The sequence below is a fragment of the Rosa chinensis genome, chromosome 2, assembly GCF_002994745.2.
Source record: "Rosa chinensis cultivar Old Blush chromosome 2, RchiOBHm-V2, whole genome shotgun sequence".
In the NCBI taxonomy this organism is placed as follows: Eukaryota; Viridiplantae; Streptophyta; class Magnoliopsida; order Rosales; family Rosaceae; genus Rosa; species Rosa chinensis.
The window spans coordinates 87,097,482-87,116,263 of record NC_037089.1 but is presented as its reverse complement, the minus strand read 5'-3'; the positions used below and the strand labels follow the sequence as shown (position 1 = coordinate 87,116,263).

General features: G+C 40.4%; 2 protein-coding genes across 5 annotated transcripts; both read right to left on the bottom strand.

Annotated features, from left to right (window-relative positions):
- Nucleotides 1-1,404: 1,404 nt before the first annotated feature.
- Nucleotides 1,405-3,034, bottom strand: LOC112185323 (PRA1 family protein B4). Of its 4 annotated transcripts, none has more exons than XR_005807382.1 (3): nt 2,464-3,034; nt 2,239-2,382; nt 1,405-2,063 (listed from the first exon to the last, which is right to left on the bottom strand). XR_005807382.1 is itself a non-coding variant. In XM_040515490.1 (3 exons), exons 1-3 carry the CDS (start codon nt 2,913-2,915, stop codon nt 2,058-2,060), a joined length of 594 nt encoding a protein of 197 aa, XP_040371424.1. In that variant the 5' UTR covers nt 2,916-3,034; the 3' UTR covers nt 1,405-2,057. The 4 variants fall into 4 exon arrangements, 3 of the variants coding, with proteins under 3 accessions (XP_040371424.1, XP_040371425.1, XP_024179329.1); XM_040515490.1 differs by having other exon boundaries at nt 2,472-3,034; XM_040515491.1 differs by lacking the exon at nt 1,405-2,063 and having other exon boundaries at nt 2,075-2,382.
- A 14,453-nt stretch (nt 3,035-17,487) lies between these two features.
- On the bottom strand, nt 17,488-18,165 carry LOC112185322 (wall-associated receptor kinase 3). Its single transcript, XM_024323560.1, has one exon. It carries the CDS (start codon nt 18,163-18,165, stop codon nt 17,488-17,490), a length of 678 nt encoding a protein of 225 aa, XP_024179328.1.
- Between the last annotated feature and the right edge of the window lie 617 nt (nt 18,166-18,782).

Sequence of the window (18,782 nt, the reverse complement as noted above, 5' to 3'; positions counted from 1 at the left end):
AGATTTGGTTCGTTCATTGATTTATTCTAGTTTGATACCTTAGCGATCACCGATTTGGCTGAAAATTTGCAGAAGTGATCTACACATTAGGATCTAAAAACTGAACAGTTAAGATGTTAAAATATGATCAAAAAGTCCGTCTAATGCCCTATCCCTAGAAAATACCAAAAAAAGTTATCCCTCACTAGAAGGGCCCTGATATATATATATATATATATATATATATATATATATGGATTAAATACTGTTTACTCCCTATACTTATAGGGTTTCATCGTTTCAGTCCCTGACCTTCGAATTTCATCTAAAAAGTCCCTGAACTCTCAATTTTCTCCCAATTGGTCCCTGCCGTCAAAATTTTCTGTTAAATTTGTCAAAAATGCCTATTATGCCCTCACTTTTATTTATTTTTTTAAAATTTATTTTCTCTCTCTTTTATTTCTTTTTTTCATTTCACCTCTTGAAGGTGTGTGGATTGGAACCATCTTGATGAAGAGATGAACAAAAGGATGCGAGAAAGTCGGAAGAAGAAGAAGTAAAAGAAAAAAAAATTCAAAAATAGAGGAAGAGAATTTTTTTTTTGGAAGTAATTGAGGGTATAATAGACTTTTTTAGGGGAAGATAACGGAGTTTTTGACGGCATGGACTAATTAGGAAGAAATTGGGAGTTCAAGGACTTTTTAGGTGAAATTCAAAGATCAGGGACTGAAACGATGAAACCTTATAAGTATAGGGAGTAAGCAGTATTTAACCATATATATATATATATATATATATATATATATATATATATATATATATATCGAACCTTCATGTTCGGGGCAATCCTCGAAGATTGTGTTTAAAACTTTAAATCGCATGAGCCATTAATCATTGGCCTAAATAGCATTAAAGTGCAGACTAATCTAGGGTTATCTAGCTGATTTTTATATTCATCCCAGCTGAGCATCGGATCGGAGATTCTGATCAGCATTTACAGTAAGTTTATACAAAGCTCGTCGGTTTAAATTGCGCACCATCTTCATGTTGCTTGACCGATCGGTGTGTTGCAGGTGTACGTTAGGAATTTAGGGTAAAAGCTTTAATTTATGGTGTAACTCTAGAAACTGGATTCGATCTCCAAGAGTTTAACTCTAATCCCTTGAGCAACTATATGGGAAGCAAAAACATATTCAATCATCAGGTAGACTACCTATCTCTTGAATCCAAGAGTTAAACCCCTTGACTCCTTGAGCAATCATGTGTACGTGAAACAAAAGTATGCTAGATCATCACATAGACCAGTGTCCTTTTGGTATATCCAATACACTCGCGTTGGTAACAAAAGTTCTGTACTTATGTATGGGGATAGAACACAACTTGTTGACACTGAATATATATATGTACAATGTAGTCGCACTCGCATCAAAATGAAAGCTACAAATTGGCCAGGTTACAAGTTATATCGATGTCTAGCTACCTCGATCATTTCTACATCATTATCATGTATATGCATATTTCCGATAGAGTAAATGATACATAACAAGAGAGGTTTAATACGAGTGTGTGCTGTGTGCCCTCACCAAAACACAACACTCATCCACAAGTTCGACAAGCTAGGTCGAAATACTTCGCCAGCTATATATCTTCATGTGTACACTACTACAATTATTGGCAATGGCCACAGACACATTCGTGACATATTTGGGCCAAAGGACACACATGTGCGTGTCAATAGGTAATTGCCACGCTGCAGCCACTTTTTTTTGGGTCAGTGCCCTGTAGAGGGGTTGCTTTCCCCTTAATTGTCTCAGTTTTGCTGAGCGTGGCTTCTTTGCAATTCTGACATGGTGGGACCAACGGGTAGGAATCAGAGTCAGAGTTTCAATTGCTTTTTTTTTTTTTCCGGTCAACAATTGCTTCTATTCTTGGTCCAGTATCCAGTCCTATTGCTTCTTTGCAGTTCCGAAATTGAAATTGATCAGATTCTTGATATTATTCATTTTATTTCAACTTTCTGGGGATCGATTGCTGGAATCAACTTAGGTTCAATCACTGCCATGGTTTCAGCCTCCTACTCAGTGCTGAAATGAAATTGGGGATCTTGGATTAGAGATGATAGGCATAGACCCATACAAAATTCAATCAATAAGCCATAACCAGAAAACCATAGACAACAAAAATCATCCAATTTTTCTCCCGCATATATATCGAATAGAGCCATCAAAGAAAATAAAATAACAAACACTAAAATGGTACCTGATTGTGTTGTCGCTGGAGCTTCTCCATGGTCTCGGGTTGAAGCACGAGGAACGAGTTTTGATGGTCGATGGCTTCTTTCATCCGAGGTGATTCGCAACCTTGCTCTCTACAAACACAGTATGAAATCTCTTCAATCCCTTGCTGCAAAGAAAAACCACAATCGCATAAGAAATAAAGAAATCACAATCCCTAATTCAAAAATAGAGGGTCGGTTATACATACTAACACACCCCGACGGAGGTGAGGAAGACGATGAAGACGCTGAGGCCGACGAGGCCTTTTAGGGTTTGGGTGTCGGAGAAAGTCCGGCCGAAGATAACGAGGGGCTGATCGGAGGGGCGGCAGTGGTAGAGGAAGAGACAGGCGGCGAGGAGGCCGAGGGAGAAGGGGTGGGTGAAGAGGGAGACGGCGACGATGAGGGCGACGACGGCGAGGTAGTTGACGCGGATGCGGAGGGTGGCGTCGGAGAAGGACTCGGGCTTGGCGAAGGCGGAGCGGTCGGCAAGCTCGGCCCAGGGGCGGCGCTGGGAGAGGCCGTTGCGGACGGTGTCGGTGATGTGGTTGATGAAGGCGCGGAAGGCCAGGGTGGCGATCTGAGGCTGGGAGGCCTGGGACTCGATGGATCCGGCGGCGGCGACAGAGGTGGTGGAGATCGGGAGGACGGTGGTTGACATTGTCGGTGGATCGGGATCTGAAATTGTATCAAGTATTTTTGTGAAGATCTGGAGAGAGCTTTTTGTGTTTATAAGGGAATTTGTGATTGAAGAATCGGAGGAAGGTCGATGGAAATAGACGTAGTAAGACAAGAGAGAGAGAGAGATGATGGTTTATTTTTCCAGAAGAAGAGAAAGAGATAAGAGTCTGAGGGAAAGAGATAAGAGTCTGAGAGAAAGAAGAGAAAGAGATAAGGGCGTACAGAAAAGAAGACCCAAAAAAATATTAAATAATTGATTTAAATAAAATAATAATAATAATAATATTAAATAATTAGGCACCCATGCAACATTAAATATAAAGGTGGGTATGAGGTCTATATCCACAATTTTTTAATTATGTGGCAATATGTGTGTGGCCTTTGCCCACATGTGTTGTGGTGGTAACAAGAAATCGATTAGATCAACAAAAGGACTACTCAAGCATATATATGAGTCAGCTCGGCCACAGCAACCCTAAACCATCAGATCGATCGGTAACATGCACTAGCCCAAAACCGTGAATTATGCAACTAGCAGAGGAGGATATATGGCCGTTTTAACATGCAATTCAATTTGTCTCTGTTTAACATGGGGAGTCAAATGGATCACTACAAAGTTCCATGTCAGTTTGATTAGCTATACTCCTAGACTTCTGTATAGAATATGTAGAATTAAGTTAAGGGTTTTTTACTTTAACAGTGTCTGAACTCTTCGAGGACTTTTGAAATGATACCTGAACTTTCAAAGTTATCAATGTGATACCTGGACTCATTTTTTAGTACCAACGTCGTACCTGCGATCGATTTCCGTCACAGAACCGTTAACTATGACCACGTGCCCAGCACGTGAGGCACAAAATAAGGGTAAAAGACTAATTTACCCTCAAAAGTATATACTTCAACAGTGTCTGAACTCTTCTAGGACTTTTGAAATGATACCTGAACTTTCAAAGTTATCAATGTGATACCTGAACTCATTTTTTCATAACAACGTCGTACCTGCGATCGATTTTCGTCACAGAACCGTTAACTATGACCACGTGCCCAGCACGTGAGGCACAAAATAAGGGTAAAAATGACCTTTCCCAGTTCCTTTAGTTCTTCACTTGTCCGGTCGTACCTTCAGTTCTTCTTCTCCATTTCTATTTCCTTTTTCATCTGCAAAATGCAATCAGATGGGATGATGACATTTCCTAGCAAAATGCAAAACCCAAAGCAAAACTTGAATCCAATTCTCTGATGGATGGACACCGCCGGGGACTCCATCTCGTCGGAGTTCTCCAAGCACAACTTGCTCGACAGCTTTGCTTCTCTGAATTTATTGCAGGCCGAAGCGGTGTAGACGGTTTCACGACTCTTGGCCTCCATATCTGAGACTTGGAATTTACCAGAGATTTCAGACAAAGGGATCAGAGAGAGAGAGAGAGAGAGAGAGAGAGAGAATATGGCCAGCGGCAATCCAGACCTTCTTGTGCAGCTTGCCGGAAAAATGACGGAGGCAGGCCACGCCATCGTGGCACTCAGCTTCCTCACTGCAACTAATATCACAGCATAAGTTCATGAATTTCAAAAATAGTCTGTGTCATTGTAATTGAATCAAAATCTGCAAAAGTGAAGGAGACTGAGAGTCTCTCTCTTTCTCTCTCTGCAACTCGCTTTCTCTCTCTCAACAGCGGCGAAAAGGAGAAGGATGGTGATGATGGGAGAAAATCCAAAACTGATTTTTCCGTGACTGCGTGTCTGTGTATAACTATATCTATATGTATATGATTTATCGAACAATGGGCCAAGGATCATTTCACTGATTCCAGCTTCTAGTCAATTTGTCCAAAAAAGAACCGTTCTTTGGTTATTTGCTGCTGTAATATAAGTACTTAGTGGGAGCATCGGACGAGGTACTTCAGCGAGGCAATCGATGGCGGTCGGGGCTAGTGAGGAACAATCTGAGGGTTTTACGGCGGGGAAGGTGGATGACGGGGATAGCGGATGGGCTGTGCGTGGGGCTTCAGGAGATGACGGGCATTGAGTGGCGAGGAGCTTGAATTTTTGCAAGGTAGCCATATCGATCTAGCTGAGTTCAATGTGATTGTAGTCAGGTAGTGCTTGGAAAGGGTTGGGTGGTTGAGAGAGAAGGTGAGATCTGATTTGCGACCATAGCTTCCAATCGGAGGGGACAAATTTGAGGGAAGAAGACGTCGAAAAAGAAAAACAAGAAAGAAAAAAAGAAAGAAAGAAAGAAAAAACAAAAAAAACAATACTTTTGATGGTAAATTAGTCTTTTAACCTCATTAAGTGTCTCACGTGCTGGGCACGTGGTCATAGCTAACGGTTCTGTGATGAAAATTGACCGTAGGTACGACATTGATACGAAAAAATGAGTCCAGGTATCACATTTGATAACTTTGAAAGTTCAGGTATCATTTCAAAAGTCCTCAAAGAGTTCAGACACTGTTGAAGTAAAAAACCCGCTGAAGAACTAAAGGAAGTGGGAAATGTCATTTTTACCCTTATTTTATGCTTCACGTGCTGGGCACGTGGTCATAGTTAACGGTTCTGTGACAGAAATCGATCGCAGGTACGACGTTGATACAAAAAAATGAGTTCAGGTATCACAGTGATAACTTTGAAAGTTCAAGTATCATTTCAAAAGTCCTCGAAGAGTTCAGACACTGTTGAAGTAAAAAACCCTTAAGTTAATTAACTAGTGCATATATATCATTCGGGATTGAGGGTGGGATTTGCTCCCTACATCGTTTGGTTCCGAGGAACTAATATCGCTTAATCCCTTATTTGAATTAAAAAAAAAAAACTTGTCCGTATATATGGTATTGCGTGCAGCTACACTACTTCACTTCCCAGCGAGCTGGAATTAATTAATGGCCTACCTTTAATTATGAGCAGGTAAGTCTTCAAAGATCGTATTTACGTTGATGACCCGACCCATTAATCATTGGCCAAAAATATCAAAGTGCATACTAATCCAGCTGAATTTTTAATCCCAATTAACCAACAAATCCATGGGTTGTGACTTGTGAGATTATGATCAATCAAAGTTAATCATTAATCTTTATACACCTAGCTAAACCCTGGACCCTTAAACCTTTAGAGATGAGTAAAAAATGGAAACCCATCTGCAATGAGTTCTTATTCACATCAACTTCAAGAATCAAAGCTTTTCCTCTGGGGCATTATATGCATTTATCTTGCGTTAATTGAGGTCTGTATTTCCATAGTATAAAGTTAATTCAGACTCGCGCGGACATTTTTTTCTTCAATCTTCCTTTCTATTTTAAATACATATTTGAGCTTTGTTATGTCTGCAGCCTAGGCTTGCAGCTACCATGTTAATACATTCATCCAGTTTGTACCATATCAAATCTTCAGGAGATAAGATGCGACACTAAGAAAAAGTCTGAGGCTTATGATTGTTTAAGCCTATATATGTGCATGTATTCTGGGTACGTACAACCGTACAAAGTACAAACTGATAGAAGAACTGAATCAGATTGAGGAAATAAACAACTGTCTTTTTATTTTTTGGCTTATAATGATTTTTCATTGGCTCATAAATAACAAACACTTGCTAACATCTTTGGAGGACCAACAGTCCAATACCGACATACCACTATTGTATATTGTGGTTCATTTGAAGTATTAACAATCTAGACTTTGTTGTAGGAGAATAGAATTGTGTGTTATCATTGATAATAGGAGCCCTTTAAATAGAGAGTTACAAGGTATCCAAAAGGTAATAGAATCCGATTACAATTGAATACATAAAACACATTCCTATTACAACTCTAAACCCTAGTTTGTAGAGGCACACATTATGTTGATATCCTTTAACACTCCCCCTTGTGCCGCTCAAACTTGGTGATGACGTTTTGATTGTTGCCTCGTTAAAAACCTTGGCAGGTAACAAAAACTCTGTGGGACAAAAATAACCCTGGTCGAAGGACAAAAAGAGCACAACACGTCCTTCACTCTTCGAGATCGAACATGTAGACATCATGCCTCCCCCTGATGTCAATATCTCCCCCTGATTGCTACAATCATGGGAGTTCGGATAACTTTTTCAATCCGATGCTCTTCACATGTTTCTCGAAAGTGGATTTTGGTAACGACTTAGTTAATAAGTCCGCTACATTATCCTCTGATCGGATTTGGTTCATTTCAATATTTAGAAATGCTTGTTGTCATTTCGATGGAGGGGAGGAGGAGCACGGAAGGTGGCATTTTGCCTTGTGGGGTCCGATCCCACTCTTTTGTCATCTCTTTTCTCTGTAGAGATAGAACAAGCCCATATCAATCGTATCTCTCAAATATCGAAAGATTGTCTTTATACCATTCTAATGGAGTTGCGTTGGCGCGGGGCTATATCTAGCCAACAAGTTCATAATAATTGAGGTGTCCGGTCTTGTATTGTGCTAAGTACAATAATGCGCCTATTGTACATAAGTAAGCACTTCTGCTATTAACACGTCTTCGTCATCATCCCTGGGACGAAACGGATCCCTTTTAGGGCCAAGACTACGGACGACCATGGTGCATCTTTGACTTTATCAAAAATGTCGCTTGACACGGTATACAAGTTCTGAATTTAGACAAAACTGTGTTCTCCCAAGGTCATTCCTCTCAACTTTGATTTCAGGTGTTCAGCGGTTTCCCTTAATTCTCAAGGGTTCCAATTATGTTTATCAACATAAACCGCGACAATTGCAAATCCGGAACTTGTCATGGAAACGCGTGAGCATAGTTCATCATATCCCTTCCCAATCAATTAGTCATTTTAGTGAGCATTTCAACCTCGTTGCAAATGCGCTCCGTGGTCTAGAGCCACTTAACTTGGGTAAATAAAGTCCACAAGAACCTTCATTATATCCGTATCTAGATCCCCATAGAGATACGTAGTGACCACATTCGTAAGCTGCATGTTCAGTTATTTGGAAACTACCAAACTGACAAGGTAGTGGAGTGCAATGACATCCATTACGAGAGAATATGTCTTCTCGTAGTCGATTCCAGGACGTTGTGAGAAACCTTGCGCCATAAGGTGAGATTGCCATCTCTTTTTCTCATCACGCTATCTAACGAAGACCTATTAATGTCAATAGGTTTTATGTTCGGAGGTGTTGGCATCTCAGGCCCGAAATCATTCCTCTTCGTTAGTGAATCCAATTCAACCTGGATCGCATCTTTCCATTTAGGCCAATTTTCTCTACGTTGGCATTCTTCAACGGAGTAAGGTTCGATGTCATTGGTCTCAATAATTCCACGTCCTCATGTACACTAGTGTAGTTCGTAGAGATCTCTATATTTTCAGGAATTGGTTCTAACATTGAGGCGTCCCTCAACGATGTCTCTTGGACATAACCACAATCCAAAATATTCTCATGAGACGGATTATGAGTATCAATGATCAATGGATCAAGTTGTGCCAAACTCGCTCTCTTCTTACGGCGAGAATCCATCGAACCTATGGGTCTCCTACTCTCTCTAGCGGAACCCATGGCCTATGACGCCATTATGCCACCTTTGTGGCGTCACCATACTACCATCCATGGTAGTGGTGCAGTACCCATCTTCTCTGGGTGGCACCATGTCCTCTTGTGGGGACATCAATCCTTGCAGGCATGTTTGTAGTAGGTATATGTGATCTCGTAACTTTTAGGGGATCAAGATGAGACATAGTGGGGACAGACCACGACAATTCCTGTCGTTCCTGTTGAACATTGACGTTCTAATCTCCCCCTAACGACGGGAAGACTGTCTCATCAAAGTGACAATTCGCAAATCCAGCGAAATAGAGATCGCCTGTCAAGGGTTCTACATAGCGGACTTATAGTTGGAGACTCATGTCCAACAAATATATATATGCATTCGTTGCAATGACTCATGTTGATGCGTTGTGGCGACGCAATTGGCACATGAACCGCACACTCAAATATGCATAAATACGAGATATTAAACTCGAACCCAGTCACTAGCTGTAACGCAAATAAAAGTTGAGTGGCTGCTATGAGTCGTAGACGAATTAGCATAGCTGCATGCGATATTGCATAACCCAAGCGGAAATATTGGTGCACATTACCAATGTCTGGGCTACCATTGTAGTCGTTTAATGGTGGCTTTTCCGCGAGACCAATTGGGTGTGTACATGGGAATATGATACTTGATATCAATACCCAATGATATGCAATAGTCATCGAAACTGTCGATGTAAACTCTCTAGCATTATCAAGTCAAATTGACTTAATGGGATGATCTGGGTAGTGAGCCTGTAGCCATATGTTATGTGCTAGGAGTGTAGTATAAGCAGCATTACGAGTTGATAATGGCACAACACGTGACCAGCGTGTTTGCGTATCAACCAACACCATAAAACATCTATATGGTCCGCAAGTTGATTGATCAAATCCATAGAATTCCCTTAGATTCTTTGTGAGAATGGAATTATTTCCTCAATCTCTTTTGCATAGAATGGTCTCAATCCTAAATAACAGGCTTTACAGAACGAAACATGGGCTTTATAATCAACCAATAAAGGTTTTGGTGAAGCCATAGTGTCACAATAGACTTGAGAAGTAGATAGAGGAGTTTATGGTGTCAATGCCATGTATTTGCCGCAGGGGGTAGGTGGCACCGGCCATGTATGGCCTATCTTTGCACAATCATGGCGCCATGAGGCGTATGTGCAGCTCCTCGAACCAATTCTTGGTTCTTACTTTTCTTCGTTCTGAAAATGGATGTCCGTGTAAAGTCTTTAATACACGGATCATCATGTCAAAGCCTATATGTGTCAAAATCCCATAAGTCGTCTCTCATGACATAGTTGGATTCAATAACTCAAATAGTGGTTGCATACAACCCACTAGAGCGACACATAAGTTTCTCTAATACTCGTTTATGTCCGTAGTCATTAGAGGTGATGCAAAGGAACTCTGTCCATTCTCATAATGTGTTTCCACATGAAAACCATTGGCTCTTATATAATAAAGTTTGAATTAAGGTATGTCCAAGATATTAAGTAAAAGAATTGACACTTTATTAATAGCCAATGATTACATCAAAGTTTCCAAAGTCTAATCCAAAATAAAATCAAAGTAAGACACATTGTAGTCACTCTATCCGTTTGGTAACTCCAATCAAATATGACCAGGAAAGTAGAGAGAGATGTTGGTGGAGCGAGGCTCTCTTCAGTACCAAGAATCTCAATGACTTTCCTATACATCACATTTTATTGGGTCTGCCACATAAGAAAGAGTTAATACAATTGTCATTTATTGACTAAGGCAAATTGCCATTACAAAAGTTCTTGGAAAAATAAAAATGACTAATCTAATCAAAGTCTGTTGCATCCATGTGCACTTCATCTTCAGCTTTGAAGTCCTCTATGGTGAGATTGACATCTCCACCATCTTCTTCTTCTTCTGCAAGGTACACTTCTTCCTCTCTCAGGTCCCTATATGCCCTGTAGCTTGCAGCTAGTTCTTCGCTTGCCTTGCATTGCTTGAACCAATGCTCAATTGATCCACATCGATGACACTCATCATTGCGGTTACCTCCCTTTAATTGAGGTGCACGTTGTGCACGTTGCGGGCGTTCCCTAGGAGGGTTGGTGCCACCACCACGACCCATTGAGCCACCATTACGGCTGGGGATACCACGACCCCCTCTCCCACGTGTGGCATTACCACCACGTGTATCCACACCAAACTTGCGGTTTCCTTCCTGGTTAGGGCGGTTATATAGGCCCATACGTCCCTCTTGTCCCCCATTCTTAGGGTACCGCTCCTTGCGCCCTCCTTTGGGTGCATTATAATTCGCCTCATGAACGCTCTTAGTTCCAATGGGTCTTGAATTATAATTCCTCACGAGTATGTTATCATGTTTCTCAGCTACAGATATAATATTAATAAGCTGATGGAACCTCGTGATCTGTCTAGCATTGACTTCAGTACGGTATTGCTTTGATACCACAATGGCTGAAACGGGGAAGGTGGAGAGAGTTTTCTTAATTAGCTCTTGTTCTGTGACAGGTTGTCCACAAAACCTCAACATGGACTGTATGCGAAGAGCTTCTGAATTATATTCAGCAACAAACTTGAAGTCAGCAAAGCGCAGATTGTTCCATTGAACCTTCAAGTCAGGGAGGAGGGAATCTTGGACATTGCCAAAGCGCTCTTCTAGCGCTACCCATAGCTCTCTTGCATCCTTGATCGACATATACTCCAATCTGAGTGCCTTGTCCATATGGCGTCGCATCAAGATAACTGCTTGAGCATGCTTTGTAGATGTTCGGTTGAACATAAGATCCGGGTTAGGTGCCTGGATTATGGGTAATATTCCCTTTGAAGTGAGATGGTTCTCAACATCGGTTACCCAACTGTGGAAATCCGAGCCTGTTGAGTCAAGTATGGGAAAGTCGAGTCTAGGTTCATTCGACATCCTGAAAATAAGAAGAGAAGATATATTAGTTTCGAAGCTAAACTTCCACGAAAACTAAAATAATAAGATTTCCGAGCTATGCTACCAAGAAATCAATTTCCAAGAATCTCTTTTGGATTAGACCAACAATGATGTTTTAATATGGTCACAATTTGATGCTTACGGACACTCTTAGTCCAAGCATTGTGAACGCTCTTAGTTCACACGAACACTCTTAGTTCGTTAAGCGTGAATCCCCATAATTCCGCTTTGTTAAATACTCAAAATCATTTGGCAACATATATTCCAATATTATGCAGAAAATAAAAGGAATTTAAATACAAGAAAGCAACAACCTTAATTATAAAAACTTACGTGATTGTTCTTAGCTTGAAGACACGCGCGTGTTGATGCAGGCGTGTAGTTAGAATCTAGTCGGAAATTGGCAGTTGGTGGCTGCCATTCTCCCTTCCCCTTTTTTTTCTTCTTCTTCCTTTTTTCTTTTTCTTCCTTTTTTTTTTCTTCCTTCCCTTTTTTTTTCTTCAGGCCCAAGCCCGCTCCTCCCTCCTTTCCTTTCTTTTTTTTTTCTTTCTTTTTTTTTCTTCTTTTTTTTCTGGTCAGCCGGGTCCCTATCTTTTTCTTTCGGTTTCTTCTTCTTGCTTATTTCTTTCCTCTGTTCTTCTTCTGCGTCTTCTTCTTCTGGTCTGCAGCAATGGGAGGTCTGCAGATGCGGTCCCTGGGCGCTGGAGACGGGGGGGAGGTGTAGGCGTCGCCGGCCGAGCTTGGCTGCTGCAGGCAGGTCGAGCACGGGTTGGATGTGTAGGGGCTGCGATTGTGCGAGGTTTGCGGGGGAGCGTCGCCGGCCGGGCTGGGCTGCTGCAGGCAGGTCGAGCTCGGGTCGGATGCTGCAGGCTTGCAGCTTGCGGCTTCTGCTGCTGCTCGGCCTCTTTTTTTTTTTTTTTTTTTTGTTTTGGGTTGGCGGCAGAGAGAAAAGTTTTTTTTTTCTTTTTTCTGAAGCTAGGGTTAGAACTCGTGCTGATAACGTGTTGTAGGAGAATAGAATTGTGTGTTATCATTGATAATAGGAGCCCTTTAAATAGGGAGTTACAAGGTACCCAAAAGGTAATAGAATTCGATTACAATTGAATACCTAAAACACATTCCTATTACAACTCTAAACCCTAGTTTGTAGAGGCACACATTATGTCGATATCCTTCAACAACAGACTTCATGAATGCTGTTTCTAACGTACTCAAAGCTGAAGATATATACAGCAGGATGAATCCAAAGCCAAAGTATTTATCATATGTGATCATGCAAAGTTAAACACATGATAGCTATCATTAAAATTGCAAATCATCAACTGTAGCCTTGGTAGGGCAGCGTAAAACTAATGATTGATCCAAATTAAAAGAAGCAATGGAAGAACATTTATAAGAACTTTTAAGTCATGTGTCAAATGCACACAAATAAATACCACTTGTATAATACAAAGATCTTACAGCTAGAAACAAAAACCACGTACACACAGCAGCAAGAGGATATAAATTATATCACACAGGCCAAAGTCTCCATAAGTGGATAATTAGACGCTTCAGGATAATAATCTTCGTCAACTCGTAAGAGAGAATCATCAACTCCGGCCTTGGGAATTAACTCGATAGATTTGAAGGTCTTGCTCTCAAGATTATAAGAAATTAGTTTACCAGGCGTATGCAGCAACAGAGACGAACTTTCCTTTTCTTCATTATTGTCTAGACCAAGAAAGAGAACAACAAATTGTCCGTAAACGAAAAGAGGGAAAGCAGTGCACAAGGGATCAAGATCAACATGGTGTTGGAAAATATTTTGAACTTTGTCATTATCTTAAAGTATTCAGATAATAGTTTTGATTTAATGAGAAACTGATTAACAGAAATGCATATCTAAAACTCTATCCTGTTATCAATTTGAAATTATGTCTCAAATTGAAGTAGGAGATTTATCTGTTAATGAACCTGATTAACATTAAGGATATATACATGATAAACATCAAGTATCTGCGGATGAAATCTTTAGGAAATCTTGGACTCCTTATGGGATGAGCACAAGATAGATACTGGGCTCTATATATATATAGCAGATTAAGTCCCTGTGTTAACTACACGTTTTTAGCATTGAGCTCAGTCCCATTCTGAAAGCTTAGAGTAGTATAACATAGAAGACTTGTTCTTCTCGTTTGTTTCTGGTTCTGTGTTGGTGCATTGAAGTTTCTGGAGTTAGCAAGCTTCTGGAGTTGCTGTGCAGAGTGCAGACAAGGGACGTTTGTGGTTGTCAAGCTGTTGCTGGGTTTTTGTTACTGAAGAACAGAAGAGATGGCTGCTGGACAATATATTGAACCTCTAAACAATGGTAATCATAATGTCCCACTATGAGATTTATATTCTGTGGCTATTGTCTTTTGTGTTCTTTTGATGTATTGCTTTTGTTTTCTTTACATCATTTGGTCCTACACATGGTACTTGACAAACCAGCCAGAGTAGTCTCTTCCCATCTCCAACACTTCAAATTTAGTAAGACAGGGCTGAAAAGGATCAATAAGATGCAAATGGCGCCCATCACCAGACTCCCGAAAGTATCTAGATTTCCTCTTGCAAATGTTCTTCTCGTAAAGGTGAGGAAGACTATGAATAAAATCGTCACGTTCTTCATCTATGTGAAAGTATGCTACCTCACCATACATGCCTAACCAATTAATTGCTCCATTCTAGTATAGCAAGCGTTCATGATAGGGGATGCTAAATGACCTCTTAATAAAAGGATCGAGAAGCCTCCAACTTTGAGTTTTAGATGAATATATCACTAAGTGAAAGATAGTGCATTTTTTTGGATCCATCAATGGTCCGAAGACAGATCGACGAGACCACCTTGTAATGAGGTGATTTGGAAGGGTCAAAGGCCAAAGCAATAGAGATGATATGGTGTTCTACTTGTTCACCGGTAGCGGTGGTAACAAGAGTAGCTGGAGGAGGAATAAGTCTGTACGTGGAACTGATTGGTTGTAGGATTGAGAATAAAATATGGGGGGTTTACATTTTCAGAACGAAAAAGACGACACAGGAAGAGGCCATTGCAGGACTGGATAATTCTGATTTCATCATGATATTGGTTTTGAGCAAAGTTAAGAGGATTGAACGAGGTTGAACCAGACCGAGATGGGCTTTTGTTACAACAAAGATTGTGATCAAAATGAAGAGGGTCGACGGGAAAGGTCTGGCCAGTTTTGGTATCTTAATCATGGGGAAGTCTAAAGTGTGTTGATGTTTGTCATACATCAACTTTTTAATTAATATATATTAAATTAAATTAGTTTGTGAAACCTATTGTACATGTCAACATATTATCCACTTATAATTTGACATGTGTACTTAAAAAAAAATTATCATACAAAGTACTCATTTATTCTTTTATACGTAAATCGTTCAAAAACTTGTAATGAATATCGTAAATATAGTAATTACTTTTATTACAACTATAATTATCATTAAATACGTCCAATGTGGTCTTTTGTTGTAAAATGCCTCATCGATTTACAAAAGAAATGACTCTAATTACAAAAAGAACAACTGGATTACAAGAATAAGGACTTGAAAAGTTTTAGGTCTAATATAATTATTTACCATATAAACAAAACATTTGTTGTAGCATTGGTAAAGGGATCATTTTTTTTTTGTAAATGGATCATTTTTTTTTTGAAATAGAAGTTGAATTCATTAGATCAACAGCAAAAAGGCTGAAGTCTACCAAAACTTACATAAGAAATCCGGCAAGAAAATCCGGAGTAACCTACCTAAGCTAAAGCAAACCTTTAAAGATCACTGGGTCGCTCACAGTTAAGCGAGCCTATATAAGAATGGAAAAACCTCGCCTCCTACGGAAAAGAAATCATTCAACTAGCCCTCACTTGCCAAGCACGCAATTGTGGTACAAACAAGAAACTAGAAACGTCATAGAAGACTCATAGAGCTTAATCCAACCTCACACAGGCTCATACCCTAAGACATTAGGGCCCCATTTGCCTGGACCCGAGCCCAAGCCCGTAGGCCCAAGCCCAAGTCCAGTCTTGTCTAGCAGAAACAGAAACAAAAACAAACAGGCCCAGCAGCCTAAGCGCAGGCCCCTGTCCCATCAACCCAAGATTGAGCCCAGGCCCAGAGACCCAGGCCCAAGCCCAAGCAAACAGAGGAGGAGCCTCACACCGCTACTCCGTTGCCAACGCCGCCATCATGTCCTCCGGCGGCAAAACTTCCGACCACAGCTTTGGCGGCCGGCCTTTCCAACAGTGCAGCAACATCGAACACTTGTTACCACTCAGCTCGCGGTGAACAAACGTCAATCCAAGCCAACAGCCGATCGGAACGAAAGGAGAAAACCGAGCCTGCACAAAGGACCGGCCGGAAAATAAAATCCCCGCCGCTCTGCTATCAAATCCAACCTCGACGGCTTCCCCTGCGCCTCGCCTGTACGACTATCGGTTCAGCGTTGGTGCCCCCCCCCCCCCCCCGAGATCTGTCGAGTAACCAGATCTGTCGGTGACCCCCCAATATCTGGTATTCTGTGTTGTCCTTGACCCCCGACGACGAGCTCCGTCGGTGCTGACGCTGATAGCACCCGGAAGGATGTTCCGCCGCCACGCTCTACTCAACCCCTAGGGCTGCTTTTTTTTTTTTGATCAATATTTTTGTAAATGGATCATATTCCATGTAATTATCATAAAAACAACCATAATTACCACTTTATATACCTCAATTGTTGTAATTTATAGTAAAATGCATTGTCAAATGAGTAATTCTCTCATGGATGATGAGATTTACACAAGAAAAGTATTAGTTACAAAATATAGAACTTTAATACACAATTAAGGACTCGCTCCTCATTTACAATATATATATAAAGTTTTACCACTTTGACAGCAATTCGTTGTCACATTAGTAAAATGGTTCTCAGACTTGTAATATAAAAAATTACCACAAATTAGAGTTTGATTACTGCTTCTACAACAATTCGTTGTCAAACTTGTAATATTAAAGAATTACCACAAATACAACCTTGGTTATTACTTTGGACCTCAATTGCCGTAAAATCTAGAAAAAAACATTGTCAAATAAGTAAATAACTCCTAAAGGACAGTAGTTACAAAATAGACAACCTTATTATACCATAAATGACTCACCGCAAATTTACTTAAATATATGAAGTTTTACTATTATAGCAACACATTCATTGTTTTATTAGTAAAGTGGTTTTGAAAACGTGTAATAAACTAATGATGAAGTATTAACACTTATTATAACTAAGTTTTTTTTTTTTTGAACTGAGGAATGGGGTTCTCTATTTGCCTTTCTCTTCCAACGTCCTTCTTCCTTCTTCATCAAGGCTGTGGAGAAGAAGGATCCCAGCGGAACCAAGGTTACCAAGTCTGCAGCCAAGAAGAAGTGAATTGTGCGCTTTGCAGGTGCAAGTGAAGGCCATCTTCAGTGTGGTTATAATAAAGCATGGGTGGTTGCTACTAGTATTTTCAGTTGGTCTTTAGTTGTCATAGCCTCAAGTTTCCTCCGTCTTGGTGTGGCTGTTCGCAGAATTGGGTGCTCGATAGGCGGTGGCGAGCTTACTTGTGTTTTTCTGTTATGTTGTCCTAGCTATGTTCTGTGACTATTTTCTTAAGCAGCTTTCACATGCTGCCTGGATATTGTTTACTTCTATATAATATATATAATATGGACTTAATATTGTGTCAGATTTTATGCGTGCTCTTTTTTCAACAGCAATGTTTGTCGCTAATATGATGTTTGCATAATTGCATGTAAAAACAAGTCAAAACAGGGGTTTTATATGGGACTCATTTTGAATGCTAGTGCAAATCAGTTTCTTTTCCCAAAATTACTACCTGACTACTTAACCTTAAGGAGGTTCTAACTTCTGTCTTTCTCTTCAGTGTGCTTCATCCCCAAACAAATGCAAGTAAATTTGAAAGACCTAGAGCTCACCGGTAGGGTTGAACATCAACAGCGTTGAGCAAACCGGGAGAAAGATGACATGCCGTCACTCTTGGTGCTAATTAGATATGCTGCTGCAACAAGGTATGCTATAAAGTCAAGTTTTTTATTAACCTTAAGCTAGAGCCACCATCAAAGCCTTCACCTCTAACATCAACAACGTAAGCGTTTGAAGGTGGTGTAACAAAGTGCTCAGTCCTTTCGGGAGACTCAGAGAAACTAAGCATGCCCTCTGGATGCTTGGCCATAATTCGCAATGCCTCAAGTACTTCCATGGCTACTTCTTTCATGGAAGGTCTTTCCTCCCCTCTTTCCCTTATGCATCTATATGCCAAATCTGCCACTTTTTCCACCATTTCTATGTCTCCCACAAGAATTTTTTCATCCAGAATTTCATGCAAGTCCCCGATGTCGCCCTCAATTGCCCTAGCAAAGACATATGCCAGGCTTCTTTCTGCCTCAGGCCTATGGGGAGTAGCTGCCCTCCTGCTTGTTATTAGCTCCGCTAAGACAACTCCAAAGCTGTACACGTCGCTTTTTCCTATTAATGTGTTTGAATGAAGACATTCAGGTTCTATGTATCCGAGTGTCCTTTGCATTTTAATGCACCCCCGGAGTGGTGAAAATCCGGAGTCTGTCAGTTTTACTATGTATTTATCATCTAATAGTATGTTCATTGTCTTCACGTTTTTGTGTATGATTACGGGCTTGGAAGTGGAGGAGTGCAAGTATGCCAGTGCAGCTGCGGTTTCTACAGCTATTTTCATTCGCAGTTGCAATGAAAATGGTGATGATTCTCTCCCATATGTGTGGTTATAAAGAGTGCCAATATTGGAGAAGTACTCGTAAACCAGTAAAGGCTTGCGTGTCTGTAAACAACAGCCTAAGAGCCTCACCACATTTTTGTGGTTGATCTGAGAACGGGCAATCACCTCATTAACAATTCTTGCAGCATTAACTACTTTCAACTTCTTTATGGCAACCACTGTTTTATCTGGCAGTATCCTTGGTAAACTGATCCAAGAACTCCTTGACCAATTTTCTTATGGGGATCGAAATTATTTGTTGCCTTCTGAAGTTCTTTGAAAGTAAAGATTTTCATTCTTCTCTCAGCATATGCCTCATGATTGGCCAATTGATGTTGTAACAATATATCCTCTTTGTGACTAAAGTACTTCTGCCTGAGTTTGCTGCCCTTCATTCTTTTCATCTTTGCACGACGTATCAACCAAATTCCAAACAGCAGAACAAAGATGCCAACAAAGATAGCTGCACACACACATGAAAAATTACAACCAATTACATCTGTTTAATTTCGTTTATGCAAATTCTAAATGTCCATGGTTGGCTTGATGTTAAAAACAGTTAAACGACGGAAACAAAA

Bases quoted from the DNA above. Each gene is read 5' to 3' on its own strand.
- LOC112185323 (XM_024323561.2), bottom strand. From the start codon at position 2,915: ATGTCAACCACCGTCCTCCCGATCTCCACCACCTCTGTCGCCGCCGCC. The intron at 2,383-2,471 runs GTGTGTTAGTAT...TTTTCTTTGCAG, and splicing joins TCTTCCTCACCTCCGTCGGG to CAAGGGATTGAAGAGATTTC.
- LOC112185322 (XM_024323560.1), bottom strand. From the start codon at position 18,165: ATGAAAATAGCTGTAGAAACCGCAGCTGCACTGGCATACTTGCACTCC.